At 48.3% G+C, this 17,763-nt stretch overlaps 1 protein-coding gene across 1 annotated transcript in view; it reads left to right on the forward strand.

Moving 5' to 3' along the window:
* ndufa10 (NADH:ubiquinone oxidoreductase subunit A10) overlaps nucleotides 1-7,563 on the forward strand; it is a 106,981-nt gene extending 99,418 nt beyond the window's left edge. Inside the window, exon 10 of the mRNA XM_072480987.1 lies at nucleotides 7,302-7,563. Coding sequence (XP_072337088.1) covers nucleotides 7,302-7,370 — 69 coding nt within the window. The 3' untranslated portion in view covers nucleotides 7,371-7,563. The remainder of the gene's footprint in view (nucleotides 1-7,301) is intronic.
* Nucleotides 7,564-17,763: the final 10,200 nt, after the last annotated feature.

Raw genomic sequence — 17,763 nt, forward strand, 5'->3', positions numbered from 1 at the left:
GTTCCAGAAACATGTATATAGACAGATTCAAAGATGCCAGACAATGCTTGGAATACAAGCATTAGCAGGTGATTAAATCTTTACAGATCCAGAGATGGGGTAACCCCCAGGTTAAAGAGGTGTGAATTGTGTCCAGCCAGGACAGTTGGTAGGATTTTGCAGGCCAGATGGTGGGGGATGAATGTAATGCGACATGAATCCCAGGTCCCGGTTGAGGCCGCACTCATGTGTGCGGAACTTGGCTATAAGTTTCTGCTCGGCGATTCTGCGTTGTCGCGAGTCCCGAAGGCCGCCTTGGAGAACGCTTACCCGGAGATCAGAGGCTGAATGCCCTTGACTGCTGAAGTATTCCCCGACTGGAAGGGAACATTCCTGCCTGGTGATTGTCGCACGATGTCCATTCATTCAGGCGCGTGACAACGGAACGAACCTGTTGGACTTTAACCTGGTGTTGTAAGACTTCTTACTGTGCTCACCCCAGTCCAACGCCGGCATCTCCACATCATCAGTATCTGTGGAGAGAGAGAAGGGAGCTAACGTTTCAAATCTGGATGACTCTTTGCCAAAGCTGAATGTCGAATTTCCACTTCACAATCCTGACCCTTTCATTTGGGTCTCGGGCTTATGTTGTGTGGCTGTGGCCACCAGAAAGCCTGGTTAAGACTGTGCTCCTGGGGAAAATGGCAGGTTGGCTGGTTTTCCCCTCTTGGGCCATCAGTCTGTGCTGGGTTCAGCAGCAGGTTCCAGAGCTGCTCCCACAGCTCAATGCATGACCTAGGCCCTCCAGACCTTGCTACGTGCACGTTTATACACAAGTGTGAGCTTACTGCTGTTTACAAACAACTTCACTTTGGCAGTTGAATGCAAGACGCAATAAACTTTGGTTAATTTAATTGTGCAGTGAATGTTGAATCATGCACCAATTGTACAGTGGGTTCCTGTTTCAGGAGCTTTCTGTTTGTGGCACTAACTAACCGGATTGCTTCACAGAGTCGGCATGGAGTCAATGGGCCAAATGGCCACTGCCTGCGCCACAAATGGTTCTATGACTCTATTGTAAAACTGTTCCAAGCACGAATATAAATTTCTGTTGATTTAAAAAAAAGTATCCTGAAGCTGCTGAAGGTCTCAGTTGAAAGAACCATTGCCAAAAAGTACACTGGATCAGTGCAGTGAACACAAACGGGCTCGGTTAGGGATGAGTTATCAGGATGGATGTAATGAAAAGCTTGCATGGAAAATAATATTTTGAGTCAGTCACAATGTGCGGGACGGACAGGATCTGTGCATGTTTCAGTCCTGGCTGCAAACCACAACTGTTTCACAAGGTCAGCCTCTCGAGTTCAAGCAAGTCAATTTAATTTGGTGATGCTGTTCAAAGTTTACTGTATATAGTTTGGCCTTAAACTGAGGAGTTACAGTTACAACATACGAAATAGGAGCTGGAGTAGACCACTCGACCCATTGACCCTGCTCCTCCATTCAATATGGTTATGGCTGACCTTGGGCTTCAGCTCCATTTTCCCACCCGCTACCCATATCCCTTAATTCCCTGAGAGACCAAAAATCTGCCTGTCCCCATAGCCTTAAATGTATTGAACGATGGAGCATCCACAACCCTCGAGTAGAAAATTCCAAAGATTCACATTCCTTTGAGTGAAGTATTTTCTCCTCATCTCAGTCCTAAATGATCACCCTATTCTGAGAGTGTTTTAGATTCCCTAACCAGCACTGCGAAGCATTGCAGGAACATCAACAATGAAGATGAAGCAAAATGCCACAGAATATCCTCCATTAGCAGTCTCATCATGCTGCTGTTACTTATATTTTGAAACTACCTTTGCCACTATAGTTATGGGGGCCGGTTTAGCTCAGTTGGCTGGTTTGCGATGCAGAGCGACACCAACAGCACGGTAGAATTCCCATGCCGAAAGAGAAAATGCTGGAAAATCTCAGCAAGTCTGGCAGCATCTGTGGGGAGAGAAAAGAGCTAATGTTTCGAGTCCGATGACTCTGTCAAAGCTAACAGACAGAGAAAGTGGGAAATATTTACTCTGTGGAGTGAGAACGAAAGAGGAGTCATTGCCACAGAAACCCAGGAAAACCAGCTGCTAATGGCCACAGAAACAAGGGGAAAGAGTGCTAATGGCAGTCCCCAGAGAGGACAAAAGATGTGAAAGGTCAAACTGCAGGGAAACTAACATCAGAGGATGAACTGTAGATGTGGGGGAAGGGGGAAGCAAAGAGGAGAAAGGTTAAGGAAAGGTGGATAAGATTGGGAGGGGGTTGAATTAAATATATATTAAGAAAGAAGAAAATGGTAAAAGACAGTTAAAATGAAATGAAAACAAATGGGTCGAGTTGGGTAGAGCTAATCATCTGAAGTTGTTGAATTCGATGTTCAGGCCGGAATTCTGTAGCGTGCCTAACTGGAAGATGAGATGTTGTTCCTCCAGTTTGCGTTGAGCTTCACTGGAACATTGCAGCAGGCCAAGGACAGACATATGGGCATGGAAGCAGGGTCTTTTGTTAAAATGGCAAGCAACGCGAAGGTCAGGGTCCTGAATGCGCACAGACCGAAGATGCTCAGCAAAGCAATCACACAGTCCGCGTTTGGTGTCTCAATTCCCATACCGGCTGAGGTTATCCATGAAGGGCCGGCCTTCTCAACCTTGCCCCCTGTCTGAGGTGTGGTGACCTTCGGGTTAAATAACCCCCCCCCTCAAAGGGGAAATCAGCCTCTGATCCTTAGAAACTGTGGCGGCTTTCATTTCGCTTCCACATGAGTGGCATGACACTAGTAAGACGTTTGTGTTAAGGATCCTTCAAAAGATGAAAAACTTGGTAATGATAACCTGATTATTCCGATCCTGTTACCAATAAATAAAAAGGGAGTGCTGCTGCCTCACGGCGCTGAGGACCCAGGTTTGATCCCGGCCTGGATCACTCTGTGTGGGGTTTGCATGGGTCTCGCCCCACAACCCAAAAAGATGTGCGGGGTAGGTGAATTGGCCACCATAAATTGCGCCTTAATTGGAAAGAAAATGAATTGGGAACTCAAATGTTTTTTAAAAAGGGAGCAAATTTCATTGATAATTCACAACCACTGGGTTACAGCCAGTTAATTACTTTGTGAAGTGCATTCACTGTCGAAAAGTTGGAAACCCGTTTGCTGATTTGCTCACAGCAAGCTCCCAATGTGATAACCAGAATATCCACTTTATGATAGTTGAGGGAAAAATATTGACCAGGACACCAGGGAGAATTTCCCTGCTGCTCTTCAACGGAGCGCCATGTGATCTTTTATATCCATCCGCCAAAGCAGGTGGGGTTTTGGTTTAATGTCTTGTCCAAAAGAGGGAATGACTCGCAGTGCAGCACTGGAATATCAATACCACTGGAACCCAGAGCTTTGTGACCAGAGGTGAGAGTATTGCCCACTGAGCCACTGCAAATTTCAAATCCAGTCTTGCCTGGCTTTGGGTCAGAACTGTCTATTGTGGATTTAGTTTATGCAGCTGGTGACCCAAGTTGGTGAAATGCTCTACTTGGAAGACAAAGGCTTGATGAACTAAGTAAGGCTATTGTGGAGTAAAAGGGTCAGAGGGGCTTGTTGCACCTTTAACTTCTGAACTCTGATGTGCCATGAGGGTGGGCCTTCCCTCTCAACTTTCCCAGAGAATGTACCTACGAGGTACACATAAGAACTAGGAGCAGGAGGAGACCATCTGGCCCTTCGAGCCTGCTCCGCCATTCATTGAGATCATGGCTGATCTTTTGTGGACTCGGCTTCACTTTCCCACCCGAACACCATAACCCTTTATTCCTTTATTCTTCAAAAAACTATCTATCTTTACCTTGAAAACATTTAATGAAGGAGCCTCAATTACTTCACTGGGCAGAGAATTCCATAGATTCACAACCCTTTGGGTGAAGAAGTTCCTCCTAAGCTCAGTCCTAAATCTACTTCCCCTTATTTTGAGGCTATGTCCCCTAGTTCTGCTTTCACCCGCCAGTGGAAACAAACTCCCGCATCTATCCTATCTAGTCCCTTCATAATTTTATATGTTTCTATAAGGTCCCCCCACATCCTTCTAAATTCCAACGAGTACAGTCCCAGTCTACTCAACCTCTCCTCATAATCCAACCCCTTCAGATCTGGGATTAACCTAGTGAATCTCCTCTTCACACCCTCCAGCGCCAGTACGTCCTGTCTCAGGTAAGGAGACCAAAACTGAACACGATACTCCAGGTGTGGCCTCACTAATACCTTGTACAGTTGCAGCATAACCTCCCTAATTTTAAATTCCATCCCTCTAGCAATGAAGGACAAAACTCCATTCGCCTTCTTAATCTCCTGTTGCACCTGTAAACCAACTTTTTGAGATTCACGCACTAGGACACCCAGGTCCCTCTGCATAGCAGCATGTTTTAATATTTTATCATTTAAATAATAATCCCTTTTGCTGTTATTACTACCAAAATGGATAACCTCACATTTGTCAACATTGTATTTCATCTGGCGGACCCTAGCCCATTCACTTAATCTATCCAAATCCCTCTGCAGGCTTCCAGTATCCTCTACACTTTTTGCTTTACCACTTATCTGAGTGTCGTCTGCAAACTTGAACACATTGCCCTTGGTCCCCAATTCCAAATCATCTCTGTAAATTGTGAACAATTATGGGCCAACACTGATCCCCGAGGGACACCACTAGCTACTGATTGCCAACCAGAGAAACACCCATTAATCCCCACTCTGCTTTCTATTAATTAACCAATCCTCTATCCATGCCACTACTTTATGCTTAACGCCATGTGTCTTTATCTTATGCAGCAACCTTTTGTGTGGCACCTTGTCAAAAGTTTTCTGGAAATCCAGATATACCACATCCATTAGCTTCCCGTTGTCTACTGCACTGGTAATGTCCTCAAAAAATTCCACTAAATTAGTTAGGCACGACCTGCCCTTTATGAACCCATGCTGCGTCTGCCCAATGGGACAATTTCCATCCAGATACCTCGCTATTTCTTCCTTGATGATAGATTCCAGCATCTTCCCTACTACCGAAGTTAAGCTAACTGACCTATAATTACCCGCTTTCTGCCTACCTCCTTTTTAAACAGTGGTGTCACATTTGCTAATTTTCAATCCGACGCGACCACCCCAGAGTCTAGTGAATTTTGGTAAATTATCACTAGTGCATTTGCAATTTCCTTAGCCATCCCTTTTAGTACACTGGGATGCATTCCATTAGGGCCAGGAGACTTGTCTACCTTTAGCCCCATTAGCTTGCCCATCACTAACTCCTTCAATCGTCTCAAGGTCCTCACCTGTCATAACCTAATTTCTATCAGTCACTGGCAAGTTATTTGTGTCTTCCACTGTGAAGACCGACCCCAAAAACCTGTTCAGTTCCTCAGCCATTTCCTCATCTCCCATTATTAAATCTTCCTTCTCATCCTCTAAAGGACCAATATTTACCTTAGCCACTCTTTTTTGTTTTATATATTTGTAGAAACTTTTACTATCTGTTTTATTCTGAGTAAGTTTACTCTCATAATCTATCTTGCTCTTCTGGTGGCTGGTGGGACTGGTTTAGCACAGTGAGCTAAACAGCTGACTTGTAATGCAGAACAAGGCCAGCAGCGTGGGTTCAATCCCCGTACCGGTCTCCCCGAGCAGGTGCCGGAATGTGGTGACTAGGGGCTTTTCACAGTAACTCCATTGAAGCCTACTTGTGACAATAAGCGATTATTATTATTATAGCTTTTTTAGTAGCTTTCTGTTGCCCCCTAAAGATTTCCCAATCCTGGTGCCGAGGTCCCAGGTTCGATCCCGGCTCTGGGTCACTGTCCGTGTGGAGTTTGCACATTCTCCCCGTGTTTGCGTGAGTTTCGCCCCCACAACCCAAAAGATGTGCAGGGTAGATGGATTGAACACACTAAATTGCCCCTTAATTGGAAAAAATTAATTGGGTACTCTAAATTTATTTTAAAAAAGGATCCTCTAGTCTTCCACTAATCTTTGCCACTTTGTATCCTTTTTCCTTCAATTTGGTACTCTCCCTTATTTCCTTAGATATCCACGGTCGATTTTCCCTCTTTCTACCGTCCTTCCATTTTGTTGATATAAACTTTTGCTGAGCACTGTGAAAAATGGATGGTTCTCCACTGTTCCACAACTGTTTCACCATAAAGTCTTTGCTCCCAGCCTACCTTAGCCAGCTCTTCTCTCATCCCATTGTCATCTCCTTTGTTTAAGCACAAAACACTCGTGTTTGATTTTACCTTCTCACCCTCCATATGTATTTTACACAAGGCTCTTTGTCTGGTTAAATCAGCTATCTTAGTCATGAAGGGAGCTCTGAGCTTATTGCTATGAACCCTCTTGCCCTTTCTGCCTCTCACCTCCCAAAGCTTTCTCCTCAGGACTCTTGTCATAATAAAAATCTGTGCTTAAAATGGTTTGGACTAGTCCCTGGCTGTAAATAATCCCATGTGCAGTGTCTTTGCTCAAACTCAAATCAGTTCCTTGTGGGCACCGGATATTGCTCATAAACATTGAAACAAGTGATTTAGCTTCAAGCTGCCTTGTGGTTGCTGTGGGTAATAGGGTGGGGGTGTGTGGGAGTCAATGTACCTTTAAGGGTGGGGGCTGAGGAAACTGTTTGGGGACTAGTAGAGATAGCTTTTCTTTAAGTAACCATTCTATACCTGGCCTGGTGCCTGGATTGCTTGATAGCTCTGGTGATTTGGTCCAAATTAGTTAATGCTGCAGTGAATTGTTGCCCCAGTTAATCTTTGAAAGTTGTCAAAGTAAGATTGCAATTTGGAGGATAAATTTTGTGGGCAACTTTTTCGCAATGGTGCAGTAGACATCACTCGCTCCCTGTACCCTGTTCCGTTTCGCCCTTGTTGCCTCACTCATTACCTCGTTCTGCCTTAAAACATTTTAACACATTTTCTCCCATTTCCTGCCTGGTTCGAACCCTTACAGTTCTTTGGCACTTTTACTTCTGTGAAGGACACAATATTAATGTGAATTGGTGATCTGCTTTCAGAGTTGTGAGCGAATGGATTGCATCTTAGTGAAAGATTTTTACAGGATTGAATATTTTTTTTAAATGAACAACTGTTCTAACCAGAACCATATGGGGTGCAGTACTTAATGAATAACAATTATCTTTGTGCTCGTTAACTGGGAACTTGAGTGCATGTTGATGCCAAGCGACATGAAAGAATTTCAGGTCTGCTTGCAATCTGAACTTATCAGGGCTCTGCGTTCTGTCTCCTTTCAGCTCCCGGGTCGAAAGTATGCGGACGGTTTCAATGCCGATGTTGGGGATAAGTGGATCTGGTTAAAATAACCGTATGACTTCCAGAAGAACAATGGAAATTGATGTAAAAAGAAGGGAAAGTGAACTGTGTTCTTGAGGTGAAATGGCAGGCTTCCCATCAAGCTTGGGTGTGATAAATCTGTCTGGAGTTACCCTCCACCTGTGTAGAATTTTGAGCACTTTACTAATCGGCTGTATGTATCTAATAAAACTCGATATTGAACTTGCTGTGTCCTGTTGATTTAAATGAAGCAAAACGTGACAACATGTAGCGGACCTGGGACAAAGATTCCAAATGTGGGGCAGTTGGAACACCAGTGTGCCACTGAATGCCAAGCTTAAGAGAAGAGTGTGTCGAGGGCAACACAGTGGCGCAGTGGTTAGATTCCTACCTCACTGCGCCGAGGACCGGGTTCGATCCCGGCCCCGGGTCACTGTCTGTGTGGAGTTTGCACATTCTCCCCATGTCTGTGTGGGTCTCACCCCCACAGCCAAAGATGTGCACGGTCGGTGAATTGGCCACGCTAATATTGCCCCTTAATTGGAAAAAAAGAATTGGGTATTCTAAATTCTATTGTTCTAGAATCCAGTGGTAGTCTAATAGTGACTGACTCCATGTGGTCTTCCCTATTGCGACATATTTATGCTTTCTAATCTTGCTCACAACAGGCATTCATGCATTTGTGTTTTCTGGAAAATATCGCTGTCAGAAAACCCAACCATTTCAATAATTGATGGCTTGAGCATTCACCATAGCAACACTTTGACCAATTAAGAGTGCACTTCCCAACCAATCAGCACCCTTTTTCTTATGCAGTATAAATTGTTGTTCCCTTTGAAATTTGGTATTCTTGCGTCTGTCCTGATGAGTCCAAGATGAAAAGCTTTGACAACATGTCTCTCTTTTTCAGCACTGCTCAGGTTCTGTGCTACCAAACGGCTATTTGTTCAGAATTAACTTGCATCTTGGGTTATCTTATAAAATAAAGGATGGACTAGTCTTCTCTATTTTTAACTATGCACTGCCGTCAAGAAGGGTTACCAGAAGCGCTCTTTGTATTTTTGAGGTGACCATTTCCAGTCACATCGCACTGCCACACGGCTGCAGCTGCATGGTATAACAGACTTGATGAGTAGCAGGGCTGCCCCCGCAGGCTCTGCGATGACCTACTGAGGGACCATTCCGGCTGGGAAGCTTGCTTTCATTCTGGCTGGGAAGCTCCTCATTACATTTTGCAGCATGATTTACTTTTTACAACTTCCTCAGGACAAGCCCAGTGAGCAGGTTGCTGAAAAACTATTAACAACGGAAGGCACTGGGGATTAATGGGCAATAAACTTTTACAGGTGACTTTCCCACTTTGTGCTGGAGAGCTGCCGCTCGACTGCAGATGTTGGTAAATATCTGGAAGATCACAACAACAGTTATTACTGCCAATGATACTGTAAGTTATACCTATAGTCAGGATCATTATCAAAAAACAACATTGCTCAGACCCACAACTACGAAATGTCCACTTTACCTACTGAAATAATACAATAAAGACTCTGCTTTCACTACCTTCAGGTGGCACAGTGATTAGCATTGCTGCCTCAATGGCAGGGACCTGAGTTTGAGTCTGGCCTTGGGTAACTGTGGAGTTTGTACGTTTTGCCCGTGTCTGTGTGGGTTTCCTCCGGGTGCTCCAATTTCCTCCCAAAAGGTGGGCAAGGTTAGGTGGATTGGCCATAATGAATTGCCCCTTAGTGTCCAGAAGGTATAGGTTAGGTTACGGGGATAGGGTGGAGTGGGCGGGGAGTGTTCTAGAGTCCTACAGAGGAGGAAAGGCCTATTGCATCTGCGCCAATCAAACACAACCACCAAACTATTCTAATCCCATTTTTCAGCACTTGGCCCATTGACTTGGGATCGCAAGTGCACATCTAAATACTTTTTTTTTTAACATACAATTTTATTGAGGTATTTTAGGCATATAGAAAAAGTGACATTGTACAATACAAAAAAAAGTCAAGACACAAATTAAACATAGTGCAAACCACGGCTCTGTTCATGCAAGGACCTGCCTCAATATCCCCCTACTCTACTCTACGCTAGCCCCCCCCCCCTGCTGACGCTTACTCCTCTGCGAAGAAGTCAATAAATGGCTGCCACCTTCGGGCAAACCCTAATAGCGAACCTCTCGAGGTGAACTTGGCTTTCTCTAAGCCAAGAAAGCTCGCCATGTCCGATAGCCATATCTCAGCCCTCGGGGGCTTTGAGTCCCTCCATGCTAACAGTATTCGTCGCCGGGCTACCAGGGAAGCAAAGGCCAGAACGTCGGCCTCTCCCTGGACTCCCAGGTCTTCCGGAACCCCAAAGATTGCCACCTCGGGGCTCATTACCACCCCAGTTTTGAATACCCGGGACATGACATCTGCGAATCCCTGTCAATACCCCCTGAGTTTAGGGCACGACCAGAACATGTGTACATGGTTAGCCGGCGCATCTAGCACACTTGTCCTCCAGCCCGAAGAATTTGCTCATCCGGGCCACCGCCATATGGGCCCGATGCACGACCTTGAACTGGATCAAGCTGAGCCTGGCGCATGTTGCGGTCGTGTTTACTCTACTCAGGGCTTCTGCCCAGATACCGTCCTTCTTACCCGCCCCCCCCCCCCCCCCCCCAGCCGAGCTCCTCTTCCCACTTAAGCTTCAGGTCCTCTGTCTGTGTATCCTCAGCTCCCATTAGTTCCTTGTAGACGTCTGAGCCTCTACCCTCTCCCATAGAAACTACCCTGTCCTGCCTCCCCTTCAGCGGGAGACGTGGGAAGGACAGCATACAAAGGACGGAAAGTCTCGTACAAAATCCCGCTCAAGTATCTAAATTTGTTCCCCCTCACCAGCCCAAACTTCTCCAGCGTCCTCATGCTCGGAAAGCACCCTTCCAGGAACAGATCCCCCATCCTCCCAATCCCTGCCATCCTCCACAGTCGATATCCCCCGTTCATGTCCCCCGGGGCAAATCGATGGTTGCTGCAGATTGGGGTCCACACCGATGCTCTTGCCTCCCTTACATGCCTCCTCCACTGGCTCCAGATCCGAAGAGCCGCCACCACTATCAGGCTGGTGGAGTACCGTGCCGGCTGAAGCGGCAGAGGCGCCGTGACCAGGGCTGCTAAGCTAATGCCCCTGCACGAAGCAGCCTCCACCCGCTCCCAAACCGACCCCGCACCCACCATCCATTTCCTTATCATCGCTATGCTGGCTGCCCAGTAATAGTTGCTGAAGTTCGGCAACGCCAGCCCCCCTTCTCTGTTCCTTTCAAGCATCACCCTCTTCACCCACGGGGACTTCCCCACCCATACAAATCCCAGAATAATTTTATTCAGCCTCTTTAAGAGGCTGAATAAAATTATTCTGGGATTTGTATGAGCGGGGATAAAGAAGGGGAGACACTGAAAAACAAACCAGAACCGTCATCTTAACAGTCTGCACCCTCCCCGCCAATGACAGCGGGAGTGCATCCCACCTCCAGACCTTCTCCCTCACTCGTCGGGACAGGTTGAGCTTATGCAACGTGCCCCAGTCCCGTGCCACCTGAATCCCCAAATATCGGAAACTCTCCCCCACTAGCCTGAGCGGCAACCCCTTCAGCCTACTCTCCTGCCCCCTCGCCTGAATTACAAACAACTCGCTCTTAGCCATGTTCAGTTTGTATCCGGAGAACCGGCCAAAGTCCCTCAGGGTTGCCATGATACCGTCCATCCCCACCATTGGGCCCGATACATATAACAGCAGATTGTCTGCGTATAAGAAGACTCTATGTTCCTCTCCACCCCCCCCCCCCCCCCCCCCCCCCTCCGCCCCCAGCGGATCAGCCCTTTCCAGCCCCTAGAAGCTCTGTGCAATTGCCAGCGGCTCTATTGCCAGTGCAAACAGCAGTGGGGAGAGAGGGCAGCCCTGTCTTGTCCCATGGTGCAATCTAAAGTAGTCCGATGTCCTGTTCGTCCTTACACTCGCCTCCGGGGCCTGATATAATAGCCTAACCCAGTCGATGAACCCCGCCCCGAACCCGAACCGTCCTGGTACCTCCAACAGATAATCCCACTCGACCCGGCCAAAAGCCTTTTCAGCATGCATGGCTACCACTATCTCTACCTCCCTACTCTCCGGGGGCAACATAATCACGTTAAGCAGCCTTCTTATGTTGGCCACCAGCTGCCTCCCCTTTACAAACCCGGTTTGGTCCTCCCCAATTACATCCGGTACACGGTCCTCGAGTCTGGTCGCCCAAATCTTGGCCAGTAACTTGGCGTCTCCGTTGATCAAAGAGATCGGCCTGTATGACCCACAAGCCACAGGGTCCTTATCCCGTTTCAGAATAAACGAGATGGTGGCCTGCGATATTGTCGGGGGTAAACGCCCTCTGTCTTTTGCCTCGCTAAAGACCCCGACCAGCACTGGCCCCACCAATACCTCTTTGATCCTGTCAGGGCCCCCAGTCCGTCCACCAACCCCACTCCCCACTCTTGGGAAGGTCAGTCCGTCCAGGAATCGCCTCATCCCCCCCGGTCCCCCGGGGGGCTTCCGAAGTGTACAACTTCCTATAAAAGTCCCTAAAGACCTTGTTCAGCCCTGTTGGGTCACCCACTCGATTACCTTCCCATCCACTACCCTCCCTATTTCCCTAGCCGCTTCCCTCTTCCTTAGTTGTTGCGCAAGCATTCTACTGGCCTTCTCCCCATGCTCATAAATCGCACCTTTTACCTTTCTAAGCTGCTCTACAGCCTTGCCTGTAGTCAGCATCCCAAATTCGGCCTGCAGCCTTTGTCGTTTCCTGAGTAACTCTGGCCTCGGGGATTCCACGTAACTCCTGTCCGTCCGTAGAATTTCCATAATCAGCCTGTCCGTCTCTGCCCTATCTGCCCTGTCCCTGTACGCCCGGATTGAAATCAGCTCACCTTTCACCCCTGCCTTCAGTGCCTCCCGGAGCACCGCTGCCGAGACTTCTCCAGTATCGTTCACCTGCAGGTAATTCTGCATGCACTTCCTCAGCCTCGCGCACACCGCCTCGTCCGCGAGTAATCTAACTTCCAGCCTCCATGGTGGGCGCTGAAAGCTGTCCTTACAAAACTGCAGGTCTACCCAGTGCGAAGCATGGTCCGATATGGCAATTGCCGAATATTCTGCTCCCACCATTCCGGCCAGCAGGTTCCTACTCACAATAAAGTAGTCAATTCGGGAATACACCTTGTGGACGTGGGAGTAGTACGAGAACTCCCTCGCCGTCGGCCGGCTAAATCTCCACGGATCTGCTCCCCCCGTTTGCTCCAGGAACCCTCTCAGTTCCTTTGCCATCGCTGGCAACCTGCCCGTTCTTGAACATGACCGGTCCAGTCTCGGGTCCAGGACTGTATTAAACTACCCGCCCATGATCAGCTTACGTGAGTCCAAGTCGCGGATCTTCCCTAGCATTGTCCTAATAAAATCCACATCGTCCCAATTAGGGGCATACACACTGACCAGGACTACTCTCACCCCTTCGAGCTTACCCCTCACCATAACGAACCTGCCACCCCCATCCACGACTGTGCCGTCCGCCTCAAATTGTACCCTTTTATTAATCAGGATCGCAACCCCCCCTCATCTTAGAATCAAGCCCCGAATGAAAGACCTGACTGACCCAGCCCTTCCTTAACCTAACCTGGTCTGCCACTTTCAGGTGCGTCTCCTGTAGCAAGACTATGTCCGCCTTCAGAACCCACAGATGCGCAAACACACATGCCCTCTTCACTGGCCCTTTTAACCCTCTCACATTCCAGGTGATCAGCCTGGTTGGGCGGCACTTCGCCCCCCCTCTCTTTGCCGATCAGCCATCCCCTTTGGCCAGTCCCCCAGCCATGTGTCGCGCTTCACCTGGCCCGCCTCCTGGCCGGCTCCACCCATGACCCCTCACTGCTGCCATGCCCAGTTTCCATCCCCGTCAGCAGAACGACTCCCCCCCCCCCCCCTCCCCCGCCCCCCTAGCAACACCATCCTATCACCTAACCCCTGCTCTAATCTAACTATATGTACACCCCCCCCACTTCAGCCTCCGTTGACTAGCCCCACTCAACTAGCCTGGGGCTCCCAGCCTCGGCGGCAGCATGTCTCCCACCCATTGTTCCTAGTCACCCCTCCCCCCGGCCCATCCATGCCACTTCCCCAGATCAGCCCTACTTGAGCAAACACGCGATACAAGTCATAAGCAACTCCCATAATAGCACAATTCAAGTTAAACAAGAAAAAAAAAGGAGATAAATAACAGACACTCTCAGTCCTTCCCATACAGACACAGAAAAAGGTACAAAGTTCCCCTGAAGCATCCATCTTAACCCAACCCTTTTAACTGTTTTCTTTATTATTTTCCTCCCAGCCAAACTCCAACTAATCAAAGAGCCCAAAAAGGAAACATTCAGGTAAACCACGCAAAAAACACATAAAAACAAAACACATCTCTACCACCTTCCAACACCCTAAAAAGGTCGAAAAAAAGAACGACAAAAACGGACCCAGACATGCAGCAATTTGCAAAACGGGAGAGACACCACATATACTTAAAAGTTCTGACATGAGTCAAAACCTCCTCAGCTCAGGGCCAGCCCTTGCTTCTTCACGAAGTCCATCGCCTCTCCGGGTTCCTCGAAATAGTGGTGCTGACCCTCATACGTAACCCACAGTCGCGCCGGAAAAAGCAGCCCGAATTTCACCTTGTTTTTATACAGTATCTCCTTCACCGGTCTGTAGCCTCCCCTCCTCCTGGCCACCTTAGTGCTCAGATCTTGGTAAACACGCAGGGTGGTATTGTCCCAAATACAGCTTTGTGTGCTCTTTGCCCATTGCAGCACCCGTTCCTTGTCCGGGTACCTGTGAAAGTGTACCACCATTGCTCGTGGGGGACCCCCTCGTCGTGGCTGCCTCACCTGTCCACCACCGACGGGCATAGGAACACCTCGTTCCCCAGCAACTTCTGAAACATACCCTCCACATACACAACAGCGTCCAGCCCCTCTGATCCCTCCGGGAGGCCCACGATTCTCACATTCTGCCGGCGAGATCTGTTGTCCAGGTCTTCCAGCCTTTCCAGAAGCATTTCTTGCTGGTCCCTCAACCTCTGAATCTCCATATCCACCACCGTTTGAAAGTCAGCCTGCTCCTCCACTGACTTCTCCAACTGCTGGAGCTTCTCAGCCTGATCATCCAGCCTTTTTCCCATCCGGTCAATCGACTTCTGTAGCGGCTCCATGTTGTCACGCTTCAGAGCCAACAAGCCCTCCTGCATAGTCTGCAGCAGCTGCTCCATTGTGGGCTGGACTGTCGACGCCTTGCTCTGCACATCAGCCATGCTCGTCTCTCTCACACCCTCCACTGTGCCCTTACTCGACCACTTCTGCTGTTTACGGTCCCGCCGGCTTCTTTGGTCCATGCAATTCTGTATGGGTCCTGTGCCTGAGTGCTATTGCTTTCCAGTTCCGCGCTCAAAAGCGTAAAAATGTCGGGGGAAAAGGTCCAAAAGTCCGACCGAAGCAGGAGCCACCAAATGTGCGACCTACTCCTTCATAGCCGCCACCAGAAGTCATCTAAATACTTCTTAAAGGTTATAGAGGTCTCTGCCTCCAGCACCCTTTCTTTTTTAAAATACATTTAGATTAATCACTTAATTGTTTCCAATTAAGGGGCAATTTAGCGTGGCCAATCCACCTACCCTGCACATCTTTGTGTTGTGGGGGCGAAACCCACGCAAACACGGGGAGAATGTGCAAACTCCACACAGACAGTGACCCAGAGTCGGGATCGAACCTGGGACCTCGGCGCCATGAGGCTGCAGTGCTAACCACTGTCCCACCGTGCTGCCCCTACCTCCACCACCCTTTCAGGTAGTGAGTTCCAGACTCCCAGCACCCTCTGGGTGAAAAAGGTTTTCCTCACATCCTCTCTAAACCTGCTCCTTACCTTAAATCAATCGCCCCTGGTCATCAATCTCTGCACCTCGGGTAAAGGTTTCTTCCTGTCTATCTATGCTCATATCTTTATACATCTCAATCACCCCCACCCACCCCCCAAGTTTCCTGTCCTCTGCTCTGCTCCAAGGAAAACAACCCCAGTCTTTCAAAGCTCAAACCGTCCAGCCCTGGTAAATCACCTCTGTACCCTTTCCAAGTGCTATTACACCCTTCCTATAAAGAGGATTCCAGAACTCCACACAGTTCCAGCATAACCTCCCAACTTCTAAACTCTATGCCTTGGTTAATAAATGATATGGAGATGCCGGCGTTGGACTGGGGTGAGCACAGTAAGAAGTCTTACAACGCCAGGTTAAAGTCCAACAGGTTTGTTTCGATGTCACTAGCTTTCGGAGCGCTGCTCCTTCCTCAGGTGAATGAAGAGGTATGTTCCAGAAACATACATATATACAGATTCAAAGATGCCAGACAATGCTTGGAATGCGAGCATTAGCAGGTGATTCAATCGTTACAGATCCAGAGATGGGGTAACCCCAGGTTAAAGAGGTGTGAATTATGTCAAGCAAGGACAGTTGGTAGGATTTTGCAGGCCAGATGGTGGGGGATGAATGTAATGCGCCATGAATCCCAGGTCCCGGTTGAGGCCGCACTCATGTGTGCGGAACTTGGCTATAAGTTTCTGCTCGGCGATACTGCGTTGTCGTGCGTCCTGAAGGCCGCCTTGGAGAACGCTTACCCGGACATCAGAGGCTGAATGCCCTTGACTGCTGGAGTGTTCCCCGACTGGAAGGGAACATTCCTGCCTGGTGATTGTCGCGCGATGTCCGTCCATTCGTTGTCGCAGCGTCTGGCTGGTCTCGCCAATGTACCACGCTTCGGGACATCCTTTCCTGCAGCGTATGAGGTAGACAACGTTGGCCGAGTCGCACGAGTATGTACCGCGTACCTGGTGAGTGGTGTTCTCACGTGTAATGGTGGTACCCATGTCGATGATCTGGCACATCTTACAGCGATTGCCATGGCAGGGTTGTGTGGTGTCGTGGTCACTGTTCTGAAGGCTGGGTAGTTTGCTGCAAACAATGGTTTGGTTGAGGTTGCGCGGTTGTTTGAAGGCAAGTAGTGCGAAATCCTACTAAATCCTACATGCTAAATTGTCCCTTAATTTAAAAAAAATCATTTATAAAAGCCAAAAGCAAGGGCCCCAACACTGATCCCTGCAGGACCCCATTGGACACAGGCTTCCAGTCAGAAAAACACCGCTCAACCATCATCCTCTGCTTCCTGCCACTCAGCCAATTCTGAATCCAATTTGCCAAATTTCCTTGGATTCCATGGGCTCTTATCTTCGCTATCAGTCTCCATGTGGGACCTCATCAAAAGCCTTGGCAGAAGTCAAAATTGATTATGTCAAATACATTTCCCTCATCTACACACCTAGTCACCTCTTTGAAAAATTCAATCAAGGTGTTCAGACATGACCTTCCCTTAACTAAACCATGCTGACTGTACTTGATTAATCCCTGTCTCTCCAAATGCAGGCTAATTCTGTCTCTCAGAATTGCTTCCAATAATTTTCCTACCACTAAGGTTAGACTGACTGGTCTATAGTTTCCTAGTTTATCCCTTCCTCCCTTCTTGAATAATGGTACCACATTGGCTATCCTCCAGTCCTATGGGACCTCTCCTGTGGCCAGCAAGGAATTGAAAATTATTGCCAGTACTCCTGTTATTTCCTCCCTTGCCTCACTCAACAGCCTGGGATACATTTCATCTGACCCTGGGGATTGGTCTACTTTTAAGTGTGCTAGACCACTGAGAACCTCCTCTCTGCCTATATTAATCTCTTTAATTTTATCACAGTCCTTCTCCCTGGAACATGTCTTGAGTGGACCTGGGTGGAGTGCTGTTTCAGAGGGTCGGTACAGACTTGATGGGCTGAATGGCCTCCTACATTGTAGGGATTCTAAGAAATTGGGAGCGCCTGCAGCATTGCGGGTGTAAGGTGCATTTGGAAAAATGAGAGTATTGTTCTGAATGTAACGCAACCCTCCAACATTGTGTTCGTAGCGTGCCACTATGAACACAATCTTCGAAGAAAATCTACAAAGAAAGTCTTTCTAAAAATGAGCAGGGGATCCTCCATTTTCCTGACAAATAAAAGTGCTGGTTCAAGAACCAGGGCCACAGCATAACCTGCCACTGAGGCTAAGGTGGCACGGTAGCACAGTGGCTAGCACTGTTGCTTCACAGCGCCAGGGAGCCCGGTTCGATTCCCAGCTTGGGTCACTGCAGAGCTGCATGTTCTCCTCGTGCCTGCGTGGGTTTCCTCCGGGTGCTCCGGTTTCCTCCCACAAGTCCTAAATCCGGTTTACTCACTCTTACAACTTCTTCCAGTGGGCAGGAGATACAAAAGTCTGAGAATTCACACGAACAGACTCAA

The sequence above is a fragment of the Scyliorhinus torazame genome, chromosome 2 (genome assembly GCF_047496885.1).
Source record: "Scyliorhinus torazame isolate Kashiwa2021f chromosome 2, sScyTor2.1, whole genome shotgun sequence".
NCBI classification, from domain to species: domain Eukaryota; kingdom Metazoa; phylum Chordata; class Chondrichthyes; order Carcharhiniformes; family Scyliorhinidae; genus Scyliorhinus; species Scyliorhinus torazame.